The 21,493-nt window shown below is 43.3% G+C and overlaps 1 protein-coding gene across 3 annotated transcripts in view; it reads left to right on the top strand.

The window, feature by feature from the left end:
• PRKG1 (protein kinase cGMP-dependent 1) overlaps window positions 1-21,493 on the top strand; it is a 507,011-nt gene that overhangs the window by 172,532 nt on the left and 312,986 nt on the right. For all 3 annotated transcript variants that reach the window (XM_075759023.1, XM_075759022.1, XM_075759024.1), the window contains exon 3: window positions 19,401-19,514. In XM_075759023.1, the coding sequence (XP_075615138.1) occupies window positions 19,401-19,514 (114 nt within the window). The remainder of the gene's footprint in view (window positions 1-19,400; window positions 19,515-21,493) is intronic.

Below are 21,493 nucleotides of genomic sequence, written 5' to 3'. Positions count from 1 at the left end.
GTCTTGTCTAGGGAGGAGGGGGCACATTACCACCCAACATGAGCAGCCCCAATTAGTCAGATCTCCAGCCCCTAGGATATCTATTCCCAGGAATGCCACTACCCCATACCCTAAGCTTTCTCTTCCAAAGTACAGCGTTGTTTTTATATACGCATACTTCTTCCCACTTCCTCCTGCGGTTCAGAAATCCCCACCTACCTCGTGAGCTGAGACACATCACCGATAACTGCAGGGCTGCATTCTACTCAGCAGGTTTTTCTGGTGAGTGTTTTACATGCTGGTGTGGGTTCTACAGTGTTGGATTTTCTAGAGAAAAAAAGCGAAAAGCAAGTCTGGTCAAAATAAGACTGCAAGAGGGATTTCCAAGTGCTTACAGCTGGCCTGGTACGTCTGCTGAAAAAAGGGCTGCTCTGTTGGGCTTTCCCAAGAAACCAGGCAAGCAGACTGGCCCTTCTTTTGAGGAAGGTTGTAAGTCTGAGCTAATTCTAGTCCTGTTTTAGAAAGAAGAGGTTACACTTTGCATAAAGCTAAGCTAGAGGTGCTTGTGCTCTAGTTTCTGTATATGGAAAGTGTCTTTTTGGACTCACACGCTGCTCTCGCCTGAGCCTACCAAACACATACTGTGCAATTTTACAACTTTCACGACACCCTTTAGCAGCGTGTCGTCCTTGCTGCTGTAGGGACAAATGCTGTATAATGTATATATGTAGGCCTGCAAGAGGAGGGGAAGAAGAATGAAACATTTACTTTAAATTAAGCCCTGATTTCTTGCCTCAGTCCTGCCATCTTGATTCTTAGGTGATGACATGAGGTCGTCTAAACAAATAGTTCCCGGATGATAAATTCACCTTTTCTCTGTCTCAGTATAATGACTTACATTCAGTTTCTCTCACTTTTTCCCCTGGTTTTTATTCTTTAAATGAAATGACCTCCTGAAGTTCACAGCCCATGTATTTAGTTTTCCAAATTATTAACTCCTTAATGTTCTCCAAAACAGCTCCCCAGTTCCCTTTCTCAAGTGTCAGCTGCCGTCTGGAGCGAGGCATCCATACGTGGCCTTCAGAGAAACACAGCTCCGTAGTTTAGCTCATTTTTTCCAGCCTCATAATCCCTGTACAGGCGGTGAGACTGCCTGATCCGCAGCAAGGAAATGCAGATGGTCCTTTCTGGCTGGCAGAGAGTATGTTCAGCTCAGCCTTCGTTTTCCTTCGAGTTGTATGCAAACCATTTCTGCTCGTTGCTCTCTCTTTTGATTTTCTGTAGTGATTTCGTATCCCTTCGGAGGAGGCAGAGGCAGGATGGAATTTAGCTGAGAGAAAGGAAGAAAGTATAGCCTAAAACATCTCACTTTCCCGCTTTGCTTGTTACCATGTCTTTTTAGGCACAGGCAATCCAACATGTATGTCTTCCATCCTTTCCCTGTTGCTCAGTGAACTCTTGATTTTGAGATCTGTGCTTGTATGCTGCAGAAGGAAACAACTCGTGTCAGGTGAAAAGCTCTGGATGGCCACGGAGATTGGAGTTATGCTCGTTTGCGGTATGAACTGAGAGTGAATTTTGGGAGTGGTGCTGGGCAATGCAAGAGCAAAATCTTGTTAAACAAATGGAAGTCATTATTAGATACGTGTCCTCTGCAAGTTTATTTTGGAACCTCTAGGCGTGCGAGGGTCTCTAAGGAGTCAGCGGTTTGGTTCCTGCTGACAGGTTTTTTTCATATTCCTGGTTCTCCTCTTGATTGTTCTGGATGGTTTATGACACACTTGACATTTTTTATAAAATTTGTGCTGAGACAGTGATGTTACTTTCCCCTCTCTCCCTAGCAGAAAAAAAAAAGGCTATAAAGTGTCCCATAGGGTGTTTTTGAGGTCTTAAATCAGAGTTAGGAGTCATCTCAGTGCAAAGTAGACTAAATAACAGACTAAAATAACTAAGTAAGAGGCATTCATCTCCCTGTGAGGCTGCAGCGTAGAAACTGGAAGGGGAGCAGCTCCCCAGTCCTCTCACTGCACATTTCTGTCCCTCTTTACAGAGCTGAGAGGTATTCTGGCTCCTAGCAAAAACCCCTCTGCTGTCTCAGTTTGCTCTGATAGCGTATTACCCTGTGCTGCGCTACTGATGACAGCCTTTTTCCTGGATGCATGGCTGGCTGCAGCTCTCTCCTCCTGCTAACCTTGCTCTGTTCAATGAATCAGATGGTTTTGTTTTCAGCAGATGTTTCTGCCTCAGATCAGTGGAGAGTCTCTAGATCATTTCACTCCTTTCTGTAAAGTGATTGAATGCCAGCCGTAGGTGTAGCAAGTATATTCTCACCTGCCAAGATTTAAAACGGCTCCATTCATTACTGTATTCACTCATACTCCTGGTGGAAAAGCTTTCTGCATAAAGCTTGAAGACATCAACGTTACTGCTGTACGTGTCTCTCCCGGATGCTGCTTTGGCATAAGGAGAAGTCCCATTGCGGTACCGCAAGGATCTCGTCTGCTTGATAGGAGCCCACCAGGACGCCAGCGCAGAGTGCCCTGGCAGATGGAGACAGATGAGTTTGCAGTATTAACCACCCTGTGTGCTTGTCTCAAGGGTCTCGCTGCAAAGCGTGACTGGGGGGGGAAGGCTGAGCACGTATCCCATGACCCAGAAAGGCCAGCAACCAGCTAAAAAGGAAAATGACCCAATGTGTATTGGTCGACTGGTTTCCCAGTTTAGAAGCTTAAAGTAACTAATGAAGGTTCTTCAGTTTGTTCTGACAGTGGTTGGGAATCTAGCAGTGCCCCTCTTGGTGAGAATTATTTTTATTAAATGGAAAAGGATTTGTTTTCAGAAGAAGATGTTCACTTTTTGCCTTAGGGGGAAAAAAAAGAGTAAAGTTTTGAAGTGCCTATTTTATCAGTAACGCTTTGCTGTCAAAAATGCTACTAAGTTTTAGTGATCAACTATTCAGAAACCCTTGTGTCTGGACGAGAAATGAAAACACCAAAATGCTGCTGGTTCTGTGTAACTCAGAAACCTGGCCTCATTGCAGATGTCAGCTGAAAACGTTGATTTACTCGAGACCTTTTCCTGCTTCATCCGAGTCACTCAACTGAGAACTTTGCCTGTTGGATCAGTCTGAGCTTTCCCTCTAGCTGCCAGGCCCACAAAAGCCTCATCCCAGGTATTTATGTACCAGTAAAATGTGGAAAATAGGGGAGAGAGGAGTTGTGCTTTGTGAACGTGATATCTGTAGTCATATATGTAGGTTTACTGTCACTTGGCACCCTGAGCACTGTGTGGTAAGGTGGCACGTTTCTGAAGATAGTAACAATGGAAATACCACAAATATTTTTTTTTTCCCCTTCAAATGTGCATCTTTAATTAGTAAAGGTAATGATATAATTGTACAACCCTTTTAGCTCCTCTTCTTTTTATAAATAGAGGAAGAAGATAGGATTGTAGGATAGCTAAGGTCAGAAGGGATCTCAGGAGGTCTGAGGTGCAGCTTCCTGCTCAAGCACGGTCTGGGGTCAGACCAGGCTGCTTGGGGTTTTAGCCAGTCTGGTCCTAAAAACCTCCGGGGATGGAGCCTGCACGAACATCCTGTGCTCAGGCCCGAGTCCTTCATGTTACTTGCCACCAGTGGCCATCAAGTGGATAGAGAGCCGCAGAGGCAAAGGCAAATGGCCCAGGCTGGCTGTGGTCTCTCTTCTTGGCCAAGCAGTATGGGCTGGAAGGACCAAATAAGTCTTCATCTCCAGATGTCCCCCAGGTGGATTATCCGTATGGTTCTATTTGCGTTATTTAACATCCACAGCAAGGAAGTGGGAGAGGTAGTGAAGCAGCACGTGCCACGTGGCTAACGGTGCAATGCACTTTAAAAGCATTATAACATTGTAGTGCTTGAATGAATCCATCTAAAATTGAGCTAATAAAGCCCAACGCTCTTGTGGTACTGCTTGAAAGAGGTAAAGGCTCTCCTGGTTATGGCAGGATCTCTACCTTGAAACTTGGTTCAGGTCTTAAGTGGTTTTGGACCGGTTCACGCTCAGTCTTCTGCTAGCTGTAGGTGAAGAGTGCATTCCTCCTCTGTCTGGCACAGACCTCTGTCTTCTGATCTGCGTCTTCATATGGGCCTCAGGGGTTTGGGCACTTCAGCTACCGCCTTGTGAAGCCAGAAATGTTGTAATTTGGGGACAATTTTTGTTTTCCTACCTCTGAGGGCCTGTATGTTGTCTGGCTCATGTCACGGTACTTTTGACGCCTGTGGGCCTTTTCACTTGCTCCATGAGGCACGTTTCAGCCCCACAAAGTGTCTGTCAAGGATGTGGCCAGTACCAGAGGCTGGAAGAGCTTCTCATCCAGGATTTCCCTGGAACGAGTTTTTACAAATTGTGATTTCCATTCAGAGCCATAGGTGTTTGGCAGTCAACTGAATTATATGTTCTAAACCGTATTCAGAGTGGTATTATGCATGGTGGCGTATGTGGGTATACACACGTAGAATAGAGTGGAAAATATTACTGGTGTGTAAATGTTTTTCAATTTTAATCTTTTTTATTTTTGTGCATTTCCAACTTCTGTATGAAGTGCCCGTCTCATGATTTTTTCCTTTTTTAAATGTAGCTGTTCTTTTATCGTTGCATTTCAACCACATGATTATCATGGGTAACAAGAGAGAAAAGGGAATGATGTTATTGCTGTTCAAAGGGATCTCAACCTCTGGGTTTGTTCTGTTGTGTTTAATAAGAGATTGCAATGATTGCATGCCCCCTATCACTTATCACATCAGAAAACCAAGTCTAGTTTTCATTTTAATTAAAAGAATAAATTAAAATTGGCCACTTCCAGTGTTTTATACATTTATAGCTTCAACCTTTTGTTTTGGCTAACATTTTGAAATACTTCCAAAATATTTTGAAAAGCCAGGAAATGAAAGGCAGAGCTCTAAAGAGCAAGGAAGGAGGACTTCAACTAGAAAAAAAATTTGGATAGGGTAATTTAACAGCTGTTTCAGGCAGGTGAACAAAATGTCTTTTCTCAGTGTATTCAGCAGAAAACATCTCAGTATTTTAAGACAGATGAAGTTAACTAAGTGTCTTAGAAGGCCTGAAAGGGGGGGAAAAAAAATAAATTGGGGTTTCTCAGCATTTGAAATATGGCAGTAAGAGAAGTGTTGTTATGGAGACCCTGAAGAAGATGAGTGTAAAGTTACTTGTCTGTTGCTGTGGTTTTTTTAAGAACTAAGTCTGGGCGGTATGGAGACTGTCATAAACCAGCGATGCTCGTACCGTCAGGAGCAGAGCTGGCCTCAGGCTCAGCACTCTCCATCCATCTCCTTCACCCAGCTCCCAGCCCAGCTGCCATGTTACGGACCTGTCTTCTTGATTCCTCCTCTCTCTATAAATCTTAAAACCAGTTTCTTTCTATGCTGAAAGGTGGTGTGTCATTTATCTAAGAGTTTCAAAATACAGCTGGAGCCTGTTCATGCTTCCCACCCTAACTTGAGCTTGCCCGAGGGGCTGCTGTGGCCCATTTACTAAAGATTGTGTGCACAGCTTGAAGAAGCAAGGTCTCGTACAGAAATATTCAAGTGTGGATTTATCCGAAGGGATCTCTGATGAACACCCTGATGTGAAAGCACCTGTACCCAAGGGTGAACTGGCTCACGATGCGTTCTCGCACCATACGGGTTTGCTGCGAATTGGGGTAATAAATTACTCATGGGTTGCATTTCTTTTTGAAGTGCAATCTAGTTCCTGCAAACCTCCCACCGTAGCAAAGTCCTGTTCGTTGTATCTGTCACTCATGGGTTGTGCTCACAGAGACTTTGAGCACCAAAAAGGGGCAATTTGCACTTGTGGCATCGCAGTCACAATTCCAGGTTAAGACCTGCTCAGCCAAACTGGGAATTTGAGGCAAGCATTGCAGCTAGGCAGGGTGGACTGTGTCCTTCCACAAAATCACTTGCTTAGGGGAAAAGCAATTTGTATTTGAGGTTGTTGGGTTTATTTACTTTGGAGATTGAAAACGCATTATTTATCGAGGTAAGACTGGGTCAAATTAGACAAGCAAACCCAATTTCCTGGAAAAGTATTTGGGCTTTTCAGTATTTTATCTAGGATAAATATGAAACTCATCTATTCTCTTTGATCGCTTTCTTTTTTTCATGTATAGAAGCAATGGGGTTAACTGTGTATGAGGATGAACCGCCAACATGACCTGTGTGCATCTCCTGCCGGCCGCAGGAAAGCGTGTTCTCTTGCATTTCACTTTAACTGTTAAAGTTCCTTAGAAATCAAACTGACCAATCCCCCAACATGTAAATCACAGTTTGAATTTTTCTTGGCACGATTTGCTATCCACTAGAAAATTGAGAAAGTGTGGAATTAGCAGCTGCAAACCCACTTACGTTGAACTTGCTGCTGCGTGGGTGCTGCCCTACAGCAGGTAACTATTGGTATAGTGGGGGGACGGTGAAGAATTCTTCAGTGTTATATCTATTTACCTATGTGTGTATACCCTAAATATGCCTCTTCACAGCCATCTCCTCTCCCAACCTCCCTTCACTGTGCCTTGGCGCGTTACCTTCCAGCTCTGCGGGTGCTCTTACCCCTGAAATCTGGCCAGCCGGGGCTCGTGATGGTGCTGCCCCACAGCTGGAGCAATGGATCTTGCTGTATCCCATGCTGGAACCGTCTATCAGCCTAAGCAGTCATGGGCTTTGAGAGCAGGGATAAACAGATGTGTGCAAACCGAGACTTAGATTGCTTTCCCAAATTACCCCAAACTGAATCAGACTTTTTTTTTTTTTTTAAAAAAAAAACATCCTTCGGTGATCCTTTGGGTCTATTCTTGCTGTCGTTACATGAGTAATAGCATAGTCTGCCACGTTGAATCCTACTCAGGAGCCTGCATATCTCTCCATCTGCACCCCAGTCCATCGTTTTCTGAGCATCTTCAGTGAATCAGGCAGACTTGTTAATTTTTTGGGAGGCTCTCCAGTTGAGGGGGAGAAACTGGAATCAGGGCAGTGTAGACAAGAAATTCATGTTGGTCTTTAAAGTGCTGTCACAGACAGAAAGTGTCTGGTAATGAGTTACGGCCCGGGGAAGAGAATTCTTCTTGCCAGGCACCTTTGTGACTCCATACTTTGTTAGTACTTCTCTGCCCTAACTGTAACAAATCTATCCCAGACAGACATCTCCTATCAGTGCTAACAGGCTTCTTGTTTCTTCCTTGGGTTTCTTCCTTTTTGTAATTTTTTTTTTTTAAACAATGCTGTTTAACACCTGAATAATCTTCAGAAATGGTGTACATAAGCTAAAATTTGATTTGACTTTAATTGCATTTTTTCATATTCTCTGCTCGATAGCTAACAATCTCCTTGAGTACTTGTTATCTTTGTTTCCCAACTCACAACCTATTTTAAGGGGTTTCTCTAGCAGCTTTTTTTTCACCATCTTACAGATTTTATCATGGTCTTACAGCTTCATTGCAAACAGACTAATTATATGGTGCTTGCCAATACAAGTTGCAAAATTCTACGTGCACACCTTTTGGCTGAAACAAACCTTACATCAGAAGTAATCTATAGAGTCACAGAATAATTGAGGTTGGAAAGGACTTCTGGAGGTCACCTATCCATCGCCCTGAACATATATATTACAGTTGTAAGGATCTTGGAATTTAAGCTTGGAAAGAGAGTCTGTATATATGTGTGTGTGTGTATATATAAAGTATTTATTTTTGACTATTTTATATGGTGTCTGGGGATGTACATCTCCACTTGGGACTGGGTCCTCTAGGTTCCTTATAATAATAAAAATCATACTAAGGGCAAAACCCCTCAAGTTTTAGATCCTTCCAGATGGAACCCCACCTGGCTGGAAGTGCAAGGTACCCATTTAGATTGCTTCAGCTGCAGAGGTTACTTGTGAAGGTCACAAGAGGAAACAGTGGAGAATTAACATTGCTGCCCAGGCCGAGTATTTCTTCTGGGATAGTTGATCAGCCAGCCAGATAGTAACTAGCAGCTTCTGCTTTCAAGGGTCATGTTAGCAGTGTGCTTGGCAAGAGGTTTGTTTCACATGGGGATGTTAAAGAGGTTTAACCATAACCCACAGAATTCCTTTGACCCTGAAGTGTTAAAGCCGCATCAGCCATCCCGTTTACTTCTCTGAAGGTGAAGTCTTGCTTTGAATTGTTTTGGGCAGATCGACCGTTCTGCTAGGCAGTCTCCAGCATGACTTTTCTGTCTAACAACCTTCTTTGCCACTTTTTTTGTGCATGCCCACAGGCTACGTTACCACGCGGTATTGTCCAAGACAGGCTGACCTTTGGGACAGCTTTGCCTCCCAAGTTCTCTGCCACCAACCAACCCAACTGGTCTTCACTTGGTTTATTTTCTCTCTGCCCTGCCACACTTTGATGTCTCTCATGGCTCTGCGTCCCTATTCCCCGCTCGGCTGGGTACACCTTGTGCTCTTCATGCTTTGCTTCACGTTCCTGCGTCCCTCTCATCTAGGTTTTAATTCCTACCTTTAAAGCCCAGAGGAAGTTTCTTTATCCTTCTTTTCAGATGCTCTCAATCCTCCAAGCTCCTCTCTGCCCCTAGGCTGCTGTTACAGATTTTTGGCAATCACCTTCTTTATTTCCATTCCCTATTTTTCAAAACGTTTCTGCAGACTGGTTAGAAACTCGCATGCAGATCTGCTCTTATCTCCAGTAATCCTTTCTCTAGAGTAAGTCTTGATTTAAATCCAGGAAGTGTTACTGTTACTCACTGCTTCGTGCCTCTGAGATTGTATGCCTTGATTCCTGGTTTCAAGCCCAGTTTCAAAACCATTTCTTAAAAAAGAAACATTAAAAAATAGTCATAGCATGTCGTTTCTGAAAAGGCACAACAAAACTCCCCCATGGTGCTAGCAGGTCCCAACCAGCGAGGCGAGGTGGGGGATACTTACTGGCTTATGGATGTCTCTTGCGGACATCTCAGCACGGGTTTCTGCTGATGTCGGAAAGGCTGGGGTCTGTCCTGTCTGCTAAACTCCCCCAAATAAATCTTGGTGCTGGAAATCCCCCCAGATAAGGTTATCTGGTCAGGAAGACCATGGCTCTGCCTTCTCCGCTGCCCCAGAGCAGCTGGCTGTGTGCAGCCTCAGTGGCCCATCGGATTTTGACTGTCTCTCTGAGGGTGTTTTATAGGAGGTGAAATAAGTTCGTTCAACTGAGAAAGGGGTTACTGGAGCATAGGAAGGGACTTTTCGCAGTTTCACCGGTTGCGTCAGAAGGTTTGAGATCATAACTCTTCATGCCTTGCTTCGTTTACCTTCCTGTCATTAGATTTTGTCTAACACGCAAAAAAGAGGGACAGGCTTACGTTAGGGCTTTTTGTCAGTGTGTTACGGATGAGACTCCGCAGAGTTCTTGCTCTCAGGATCGACCAGGTACTGAAAATCATCAAGCCTTGCCTTCAGTTCCCTGTCACTTGCAAAAACATTAAACGGTTGAGCTTTAAACTTCTGCTGCAGGTGCCAGCTTAGAATGAAATTGTTCTGGAAAATGTCATCAGAAGTTGTTTAGTCTTTTCCAGGGAGGTGTCTAAGGAAAAATCCTATTTTTCTTCATATTCAAAACACTTGCAACAATTTACGATGCTGCCTTGTTTTGGAACACGATTTAAAATTTGGCAAAATGTGCATTGTGTGGTGGTTCTTTTGTTTGGTTTTTTCTTTTTTTTTTTTTCCCTCTCCCTCTTATTACAGTTCTTCTGTCAAAACTGACCCAAATTTGGGTAAGGGAAAAACGTGTCAGGGCTTACAGTTCCCACATGCGTATGGGCTGAGAAGCAGCGCAGGCTCAGGGTGAGCTCTGGCTGGGTGAGGGCGGGGGATGCTGGGGAAGGGATACTGGGATGGGCCGAGACGTGGACCAGAGGGACTAGAGCTGGTCTTTGCAGCGTGCTGGGAAAGCGATGGAAACTGGGACAGGGAAGGGAGCAGCCTGCTGTTGGGAGGAGCCGCTGGGTTAGCTCAGCTGGCAAGGTTTGGTTATAAAAACCCCGCTGTTGGTGATGACTAGCTGTAACGCCGCGTCGCCTTTTTGTAACTTGATAACCATTGACCTTGCGGTATTAATGACACCTCGTTAAAGCAGATTACAGGTGCGCATCTCCAGACTTTGAAACACCAGACTGGAAATCCCTCTTATTAGACAGCTCTGGAGCAAAGAGTGTAAGAGCATTGCTTCAGATTTAACCCCTAGTTGTCTTATTTCTCCTCTTTCCCCCACCTAAAGATTTATTACTTTCTTCGCGTGGCCTGTGTTTGTGAGTAATTCGTGGAGCTGTAAATAATGGAGCAGGCCATTGCCAGTGAAGCCCTGGAGAAAATTAGTTTTCCAGAGGAGGAAGCATTGGATAGCAGGGAAAGCCAAAGCAAAGCACTGCTTAAAGCTGCCGGCTGCTTTCAGGGAGAACCTGTTTCCATTTTGCGTGTGCTGGTGTGAATTGGTGTTACTGGTGAATGCCAGTAAGGCTGAGGCCAGCTGGTTGTGAAAAGTTTGGGTTTAATAAAGTTGCCCATTTCCTGAGCTGAAACTATGATTTGCCAACGTGCTGAATATTTGAAGCTATATTTAGTTGGTGGAGTTGAGCTTTCAGAGTACAAGCGTATACAGTAAGTATTGTTAAAATAAATTAAATTAAACTCAAATTTGAGTCTTTCCTATTGGACACTCTGAAGTGGGTGCTTCTGACCTAAATGCCCATGTCATTGTGTGGTGGGATAACTCATGCTTCATCTCAGGTGCAATTTTTGAAATGTGTTCAGGAAAATCTACAGATCCATAGTGATATTTCCTAAAGAAAACTAATTACAAATAATTATTATTCTGTTTTCAGAGCAGAGCTTGAATAGCATCCAACAAATAAAGCTGCAGTCCAAGTGTGACACAGCACGGATGAAATAAAATACTGAATAGTCATTCATGAATTCTGCACTGAATCGTGGGAATCCCCCTCCAACCCCTCCTGTCATTTTGGACTTGTATGATGAAATCTATATCCTAATGAGCACGTGAGGTCGCGCTGAACCCGCTTTGTGATTTTCCTCATTTCTGCAATATCGAATGTTTTTGTGTTTAAACCTTGCATGGAAGCGTAAGGAATAATCGGTGTTCTCCCGGGAGAACCTGTCTCTTTTTTTTTTTTCTTTGGGGGGTGTGTGTGTGAGTGTGTGTGTTCCCCAAAGGTTCAAGGATCTGAAAAGGGACCAATAACGTGAATAACGATAAACCTGATTACTCTTACCCATGTCTCAAAGGCATTGCTGGGATATACAATTAAGAACAAAGAATTAGGCCTTCCAGATCTCTCCCCTTTATACCCAGGAAGAGAAATGGAGAACTACAAGCTAGAAATGTCACTGCCCCATTCCTGAGGTTAAAGGCCTTACTGGACAAGAGCAAAGTGTATGTTACTGAGACCTCATGCTGTATAGAAATGTACTTTGGATTCTCAGCTGTCCTCTTAGATATTCTTGTATCTTTAAGAAACTTAAGGGCTGGTTTGGGCTTGTGAGTCATGGAAGACTTTGAGAAATAGCAAGTGGCTTTCCACCTGTGCCTCTGGTCTGGGAAGAGAAGGGGAGAGCTGGTACCGCACCACAAGAATTTTGCCCATTATATAAATTACACGCAGGCTGACGAATTCCTTAAGTCAACTTAATCTGTTTTCTTCTGCGCCCGGAAAGAGAAAATGACCATTTAATTATTGGGAGAAAAAATTATCCTACTAATTGAGAGAGTCACATTAGTGCAATTTAGTTTATCGTTCAATTTATTTGAGGAACATGGATGCAGTTCAGCCAAAGATGTTATTTAATGTTTAATTGGATGGACTCAAAGTGACAAAGCACCAAATGTCCTCATCAAAACAAACCCAGCCTGTGTGCTGTGCTGATGTTGTTATACAGGACAAAATTGATCCTGCTTTGTTCATACGTGCTTCAATCATCTGTGGTTTTGCTTTCCTATGCTTACAGAGACCCATATTTAACTTTGCATCCTGGGGAAGTTACACAGTAACTTGTAAGAGCACTAACTTCTCTGAGCAAATGCTTATAAGAGCATTTTCCAGGTAGAGACTGTTTCCCAGGAACTGTTTGCATCATTCCTGAAACGCAGCCTCAAGGTCCGAACCATCCCCACTGACACTCGTGGGTTTATTTTCACTGCATGGCACGGGATAGCAACGCTGCGATCTGGGCGGACAGCGAACGTGGGGCTGGGGGAGATGAGCCGGCAGCAATTCAGTGTCGACCTCTTTTAAGCAAAAAAAAAAATAAAAAATGATGGGTTTACTTTTAATATTGTTAATATTCATCATTACGAAATGTTATACTCTACAGCCACGCAGTGGCTTGGGCACAACCCCATGAATAATGCAGACCATTATCAGTTTGTGTTTTGAAACAAACACAAATATTAACAAATCTTCATCGGGCTGGCTTCTGATGTCAACTAGCCACTTAGCAATTAAAGTTTTAATTGCTTCGCAATTAAATTTGCAACTACAATGTAATTAGCACGCAGAGTTTAATTTGCAAAAGCGTGGCTCTGGTCGAGAGTCCCAGGCTCAGAGAATGCGTGGTGGGGGCTAGGGCCGCAAGGGAAGCCATTCCCTCCTGGATAATAGTGCAAACAGTGCGATCAACAAACATATTAGGAGGCAGCAAAAATGAATGAATTTAGCTGCACCTACCACAAATAATTTCCCGTTTTCTCAGCTAATTTACAAGCGCTTAGAAAAGTTGTGAGTTCTGATTGACAAGTGAAAAAATGGATGGGAAAGAGGGCAAAGCGTTTGGCAATGAGGAAATTTTACCCCTAGGTGAATGGCATTTACACAAAAATCTGTGCAAAGGAATAAGGATAAGGCTGTAGCTCTTACTATCCAGGAGGATCACTGGGGAAAAAATAAGTGAGGATAAAAAGAAGGTTGCTGGTCTTTGCATCCAAGGAATGAGGGTAGAAAATTTCCAATATAAATGCTTGTTTTGCCAAAGGTGGTACGTGATTTGAATAACAGAGCCAGGAAAAAGAAGCAAAGAGCCTCCTATATAATTGAGACTTCTGAGTATCTGCCAAACCCAAAATATTTTGAATTATGCATGGTTAAACTGATTTCTGGCAGCTATTTCTGTTGGGAGCAGGCTGGTGGCTTCTGGAGGTGGTGTTCTGTTCTGTATCCTCACGCTGGTCACCTGCATCTTGAGAAAGCCAAACGGATGGCACCCTTTGAGCTAGAGAATTGAGTCGTAAAACATGCCTTGCTGACAGCGACGTGATGTGGCAAAGGCCCATTTCACTGCTCGCAGAACCATTAATGAAGTGACTCATCGTCAGATGATATTGGGGCGTATTCTGGGGAAGAATAGGGACTTGAGGGCAATCCAGAATACAGCCACCAAAATACAGCTGCCAGCCTTTTCTCATGGTCAATCCTCCATGCTAGCTAAAACACAGAGATTGTTATGATATGCTCTGTCTATATGAAAAGTAACTTGTGTTGTCCTCCATCAATACGGAATAGTTTCTTGAAGCTGACATAGCTTGCATCTAACCTATGCACTTTGAAACCTGCATAAAATCAGCTCAGCTGTAAATTAAATATCAATGTTGGATTCAGTAATGCTCAGTATTTCAGCAGAAACGCAGCATTTGGCCATCTTTTCTTCTTGCCTCGAGTAAAACATCACTTGCATTAGTTAGTATTTGTCTTACAGAGATTTCAAAGGAAGTTGCAAATTTATCTCCATTAGTTGATCAATATTGTAATGCATTTCTTTTGGTTTCTTTATCTGGTTGATATGTCAAAAAAAAGCACAATTTATTTCCTACCTGGAAAGCTGCACTGTGTAGGCTGCCAGCTAGGAAAAGAAAATGGGTAAAATTCCTTCTGTTTATGGCTGCGTTAGACCCTTTATTTCCACGAGAGGTGGATTTGGCTCACGGTCTGGGGAGTTTATTGTTAGGTGTTTAATGTTCCGGATTGCTTAATTACACAACAGGAGAATGGGAGACTTTCTCCAGGAGACTAAATTGTAATTAAACAGCACACTTATTACTAAACCCTACCGAAAGAGAAGCAGCCTACCCGTATCTCTTCTCTTGCTGTAGTTACAAAGATCGAATACCTTCGCCTTTCAATTCCAGCCTTCCTCAGGCTACTGTCCTGTTCAATCTTTCTCTTATGTACTTAGAAAAAAAAATAGATACACTTTCTCCTGCAGCAGCTGAGTTTGTCTAATGAAGTCTCTCACGGACTGTTTTGTGGCTTGGTAGAAGAATACAGCTGTCTGGCAGGACTGGGGAGCTCTGGCTTCGGGAGCATCGCTGAGCTTTGGGAAAGGGGAGAAGGAGCAGCAGAGGTGGGCCTGGAGCCATAAAACACCGTCAGCCTCGTAGTAGGGGGTGGTGGACCAAGGCAAAGGTTACTCGAGTGGCTGCTTGCGCTCCCGCCACCTCCTGAACCAGTCGTAGCTCTCCTGTTTGGTTGTGTCAGGTGGTCACGAAGCTTGAGAGCGAGGAGCAGCTCATCGTTGCAGGGAGCCCCACGAGGACCCACCCCCCCCCCCCCCCGGCACCCTGGTAAAAGCCAGGAGGGGTGGTGGGAGAAGGCAGAGTGCTTTACTGTAACCCAGTAACTTGAACTTGGGCTACTCGCGGTGCAGAGGTGGACCAGGCTGCGTGGGCTTCGTGCCCCCGGCTTAGCGCAGAGCAGAAGCGGTGTCACCGCAAGCTGCTGTTTGCAATAGTAGCACGTCCCCGGTGCCAAGGCACTGCCCTTCCCCAGCGAGGTCGTCACTCGGGGCTGACCGAGAGCTGTTTCGCAACCCGAGCGGAGAGCTGCTGCTCGGTCCAAGGTGGGAGTGTAAAGTGCAGCCTTGCTAAGGCATTGCTCGTCTTTCTGCGAGTGAAACCTGCTTCCCTTTGGAGAACGCCATGGTCTGCGTGAAGAGTTTCATCTGTCTTTGCAGGTGCAGAGGGTGTTTTCGCCTTCAGACTGATTTAGGGAGGCTTTTCTGGAAAAAAGTTATTTCTGCCATTGTCATGTTATTGCCTTCTTGCTGATTGTTTCCAGTAGAAACAGGAGAAGGTTCATAATAGTTGTTTCATCTGCGTGTAGTGATTTTTATATTCAGATTTGCAAAATAAGAAACAGACACTGGAATCAAAACACCACTTCATTAGCAGAACTGGTAGAAAGTGCTTTTAAATGACTGCATATGAAATTCATGTTCTTTAGGTTTCAAGAAATCTAGTTTTAGTTTTGTTTTGACAAACAAGGCCTGTACATCGTGTCACGTTATGCTTCTGGAAGAACCAGGTTTTGTAGTAAGAAATGCACCCACAGTCTTGTGTGTCTTCTCCACAATCTAGGCTTTAAACGTCATTATTATGAATAAAACTAGTTTGAGTGCAAATGTTAAATGAGCATTTAAATAATTCTTGGGTTTTTATAAACAAAGCATTTTTAAATTGCTGAGTAGTTATTGGTAACCACCTCCCAATTTGAGCAGTTCTCATCTAGAAAATCCTTACTGAATTCATCAAAACAAATGCTTGTTGTCTCTTTTTTTGACTAATATCTAAACTCTACACCATCTTGGGTCATGAGAAATTGTAACTATAATCTTTTGCGTAATGCCGATGGCTTTTTGGGTTTGCCATGAAATAGAAACTGAATTTGAGGAGTTTGTGCTTGCCCAAAAGTTTCCTGAAGCTTAATGGTTTTCTGCTCAACTCCTGTAGCTGCTGCTTGAAACACAAAGTTGATGGTGGGTAGGATAACTGCATACTAAATCTTCTAACTTCTGCCTTCTGGAAGCTGACCCCCTCTTCTGCAAGTGAAATCAGTTTGCTTTGGTTTTCTTTTTGTAGAACGTCATCTTGCCTGTATCCACGTATTGTACTGGGAAATCTTCTCTGTAATTTTAAATTAGTATTTTAATTTCATCACCAATACGCTTCTTGTGTACTGGGGGAAATGATCGATGCAGTAAAAGGGTCGTGAAGACTCTAGTAAAAATAATCTCTGCAATATTGTGCTTTCTATCTCAAATCTCAAAGTCCTTTGCCATAATCAGGCTGGAATTTGTTATCAAGGTACGGCAGGGAGAGCTCAATTTTCTACATGTGAAAAACAGGCTGTAAATTGATGGGAGCTGAGCTAATATTTCTGTGCATTACACCAGGGGGCTCTGTCCAACCCCAAGGCGGTCCTTTGCAGCATTGTCCCTCCCTCGTGGGAATTTTCATCTCCTCTTCCAATCCTTGGAGGGCATCTGTGGATGATGAAGCGATGACTCGTAATCATGCATGATCGTGAGTGAACCACAGAATTTTTTTAATACAGTGAATAATGCCCCCCCACCCCCCAAAATAAACCCACTGAGCCATAAGATTCAGAACCCAGCTGCTTATTTTTAAGTCTTTATAAGAAAATAAATGAGACATGGGAATATATGTGGCTTCCTTATGAAGATGGATGATTAGCATGGATTGTTTTGGTAAGCAACAGATGACATCTTGAGTGGTGGGACAGATCTCAAAACACTTTTGAATAATATGATCTATTTGTGCATTACTGCTCAGATCTGGCTGTCTTTTCTCTGGAACCAGTTACGACTCCATGAGCTAACAGCGAGGTAAACTCATTCCCTTTGCAGATATCTATTGCAGAGCTTTTTTGCAGAAATATCCCCATTTCAGCTCTGCTGAAGCTCAGTTCTATTAAAAAAAAAAAAGTATTCTTCAAAATCATTTAGGAGTCTCTGAAGCGTGTGAGGCACCATTAAAGGTTGATTTTGCTCCTTCTTGAGATAAATATCTATTTTTGTGCTTCGTATGAAATTGATATTTACCATGAACAAACAAACCAAACATTTCTAAAAAATAATAATAAAAAATAAATTTACTTTTAAAGGAAAGTTAGCCAATACAAGGAATGGAATTGGTGTCCCTTTGAAGCTAACAACAAATCAGCAACCTCAGAATTTAATTTTCAGGCTTGTTTATTAGCCCCAAAGTATTATATTGCATATTTTAGTGTTTCTGTGATGGCTTTACTGTGTGAATATAGGTGAGTGCATTCCTGGCAGACATTTACTAGGTGCTGACTGTGCAGTGTCAACGGTTAACATGACTACTCAACGTGACGGATGCCGTACCCTTATACTCCCGTTTGCCTTTGCACGTTGCCATCCTATGTATTTCTTCTTGCCGTGATGGGAACCGCGCACACTGCGGCTGCCAGCCCACCGTACCTGGCCGGTATCTTCCAAAGGAAATGGTGTTTTGTCCTCCTTATATAAAAGTGTGGGGATATATATATATCTCTCTATGTACTTATGTAAGTAATCACTCATAAGTATATTTGCTGCCTTACTAGTGACAATTGCCCCATCCAACCTGGCCTTGAACACTGCCAGGGAGCCAGGGGCAGCCACAGCTTCTCTGGGCACCCTGGGCCAGGGCCTCAGCACCCTCACAGGGAAGGATTTCTGCCTCCCATCCCATCTCCATCTCCCCTCCTGCAGCTTCAGGCCATTCCCCCTGGCCTGTCACTCCCTGCCCTTGTCACCAGCCCCTCTCCAGCTTTCCTGGAGCCCCTGCAGGGACTGGAAGGGGCTCTAAGGTCTCCCCGCAGCCTTCTCTTCTCCAGGCTGAACAACCCCAACTCTCTCAGCCTGTCTCCATGTACAGAACACACTGCTGCAATCTTTACACACCCACAGGCCAGGTAACCTTTGGGTCATGATATTTATCAAGCAATAACTTTTAGTTTCATAAATAACAAGTTTTTTTTGTTTTAAACTTAATGTTTTTAATCAGCAATAGATCCTGATTTATTGTACCAGACAGTGTAAGACCACTCTCCTTCCAAAATACTTTGTCCTTCAAAGGCAGCCTTTAAAGTTTGCCCTGCCTTAGTACAGTACCTGCTTCCATTCACCCTCTTTCTTTATACTGCTATGAAAATACTTGAAGTTTTCTACTCAATTTGAATTACCTTATTATGTGCTTAGAAGGTATATGGTGTGTAAACTTATTTTGGTCTTCAAGGTTTGCTTGTCCTTGTTGGTGCGTTGTTTTGGTGGAGTAGCACGGCTAGGCTGGAGTCATCCTTGCTTTGTGGGGTATCATGGTGTAGATTTACATGTGGATAGATAGGGCTGATGTAGTTTTAGGGCTTATATATGATGTAGGAGAAGTTTCTATTTATGATGGCGGTTTTGCTGTGTAGCGAGTACCTCTGGATTCCCTCTGTAGGAGGTAGGGTTCTATAATCTCTTATGAAATGAATTGGCATTACGTATTTTTGCGAGCATTTGAGGCCCAGTTTGGTCTCTTAACATACAAATGCCATAAGGCAGGTCAGAACCAGTAAGCGTTGACCTTCCCTTTTGCACGTGTAGACCGCAGAGAGCAAGTCGGCGATGCCCTGGGGGCTGGTGTAGCAGCGAGCCCTTAACAATCTGCTTCCCAATTTGGCGTGAGAGGAGGTGTTTTAGTTGCTGATAAGATTTGAAATTCTTACTTTTCTGTCTTGTGCTTTATTTGTTACAGCCTAAATGCTGGTCGTAGGCACGATCGCCCTGCGTTCCTCCCCCACGCGTGTGCTCTGCTTCTTGCGTGGTGTCACTTGTGTGTGCAGGAGGTGGTGGGGCCACCTTCAGTTCCTTCCCGTCCCCTCCCTCTTGTTCCCCCGATGGCCTTTGAAACCCCCGGGCTGGCCCTGAGCCATTTGCTTTTCGTTCAGCTTTTGCTCTTAAATCCCCCTCGTGTGTCTCCTCCCGGCAAGGTATTGGTAAGCAGATAAAGCAGACTTGCTCTCCTAAGATGAAATGTTCAAAAAGGAAAGGTACGCTGAGATGGGAATTAAATAATGGCCACGGGTCAAAGTAATTTTCTTTTTGATAATAGCTGTGTTATTCATGGATGAGTGTTCTCGGGGATTAGTTTCTCAGTGAAAATGAGCAAAATTACTCTGTGGTTTTCATGTGTGGTGTTAAAGACCTAAATCTTTTCCTTTTTTAACACAAAAATTGGAGAAAATTTCACCTGGAAGTGTAATACATGAAACAGAGTTCACAGTGAGCTTAGTGTACTAGTAAGTATTTCCTGACTGTACCGATACTCCACTAAGAAAACTCAAGTATCGAAAGCTTATATATGCAGCAGTCGTTTTTAACCTTTTTCTGAGTTTATGTGCTCTGCTTCCTAATACATTTAATTTGCTTTCAAGTTGTAGGACTCCGGTGTTTTTATTCTCAGTACAATCAAATACATTTTAAAACTTAAGTCCAAAAGAATTTAATTTCCTTTTCAAAATGGTCTTCTTTCTTTCCCTCTTTTTCTCACAGATGGGAAGGTTGAAGTGACAAAAGAAGGCGTGAAGCTGTGCACCATGGGACCTGGCAAAGTATTCGGGGAGTTAGCCATCCTCTACAATTGCACTCGAACAGCAACTGTCAAAAGTAAGATGATTTTTGAACTTTAATGTTGAACGACTTGGGGTTTCATTGGGAAGTAGGGTTCTTCTCATCTCTCCTTTGGAGTTGCACCTAACAGAGGCTGTTAGAAGTTCCACTTAATTAAACTCCTTATGGCATGGACTATAGTATTGAATTTAGCCACTGTGAGCAGGAAGAAGATGGAAAACTAAATCTCATGACATATATAGCTTTAGCTTAGAAGAGCAAATCTGATCCTTGTAAGTGTTAAGTTTTCGAGGGAAACTCTAAGTAAAGCTTATGTGTTTTTTCAGGACGAGTCATTGTTTTCCCCCTAAACTGAGTAAACAAAATTGGGGGTAAAAAACCTGGATGGCACTGATCTCCTGCTCTAAGTCTCTACGGCACTTCTCATGTTTTTTTTTTTTTAATGAGTGTTCTAGGCAAAAGCCTGGGTTGTGCAATAAGCGGAGGAAAATCATATTGCTATGTACAACATTAAATGAAAACATATTTGTGATTTAATTCAGATTAATAGTTGAGATTTGGGATGCGTGATATCACAGTCCTTCTTGATCTTGAGGATAGGAGTTTATGATGACATCTTAAGTGGAGAGGTTTTATAGAAGATGATAAATAGTTCTGTGGTTTAAAGATGCTGTAGGGGAGAAGTTAGAAGGGTGCAAATGGAACAGAATAATAAAGACAAACAAGCGGTACCAAAATAATAAGGCATGTGAGTCCCTGTTCAGAAGAAAACCTTTTAGAAATACCTAGTTTTGCTTCAAAAAGAGAGAGAAAGAAAGAACAAATGGGCAGAAATGACAAAATGGGAAAAGATAAGTAGATATTTTTGTGAAGAACATGCTGTTCTCCATAATCCTAAAGAACTTGACTGATATACTCTATTTTTCACCTGCACAAACCTTGCTTTTTTAGAAGTACTGTTTATTGCAGGTAAATCCTTGGCTACAACAGTCAGATCACCAGTGGCACAGTTTATGCGTCAGAGTAATCCAAATGATTAGGAAATGCTTTGGAGTAATCCCGAATGCCTGCACAGGTCATGCCTAGCCCCACAGGGACAGCACCCAGGCTCAGCGACCTCCGGGCTGCTTCAGACAGCGTGTTGGGAAGCGGGTGTTGATCCACCCTCTCCTCCCCATACCTTCCTGCCCCGTAGGCTCAGTACCCAGGTAGCCTGTTTTTCTGCCCAATTAAAGCTTTGGGGGATTCCTGCCGGCGATGAATTCGGATAAGCTGCAGGCTTATGCGGTAATACAGTTACATAAAGTTGGAAAGAGCAGAGAAAGAGAGGAGATGATTGAATCCCAGGAGGGGAAATGAGAGGATGATTATTGTTCAGCTCCACGTAGAGATGCAGTGAAAAGGGTCCTGGTCCAATGGTACCACGAGCACTACATTATGTAATCCTGCATAGTCACGCTGTTCTTGCATTGTCTCCTGTTTGTACAAGTGACTCCAACAGGAAATAATACAGGCAGCAGTTTTTACTGTCGGTTTTACTATTACTCGCTCTTGAGCAAAACTCTGGATCGCCACTTGGCACTTAGTTTTTCCAAATCCTTTTTTCCTGGTTAAACTGGGGACAGTAGTAAGGTCACTACTGTAAGTGTCCTCAGAGATATCTTTCTCCAAGAAAGCGGTGTCTGCATTCCTTGTTAATACTCTGTTCCTTTCCCACTGGCATCGTAAAATTATGATAGTTGTGCACCTTCTTCTGCCGGCAGCTGTTGGGCACGTAATTTTGTTTCCAACGCCGGCAAGTGCCTTTTAGGTATTTTCTCTCTCATTATTGCACAAGTAGCAGTTGTGATTGTAATTGGCTTTATATTCTTTCAAGTGTGGTGGCACACAAGGTCAGAGCTTGACTTTGGGGAACCCTTTCAGCTAGACCTAACTGAACAGAGGTCTTAGAGGTGTGCAAATCAATTTAGGGCATATTATTGACTTAAATTGTTGCTGCAGCTGCTCATAAACAA

This window comes from Balearica regulorum, chromosome 7 (assembly GCF_011004875.1).
Source record: "Balearica regulorum gibbericeps isolate bBalReg1 chromosome 7, bBalReg1.pri, whole genome shotgun sequence".
NCBI lineage: Eukaryota > Metazoa > Chordata > Aves > Gruiformes > Gruidae > Balearica > Balearica regulorum.
The sequence above is the reverse complement of the archived record's forward strand: the minus strand, read 5'-3'. Positions and strand labels throughout refer to the sequence as shown.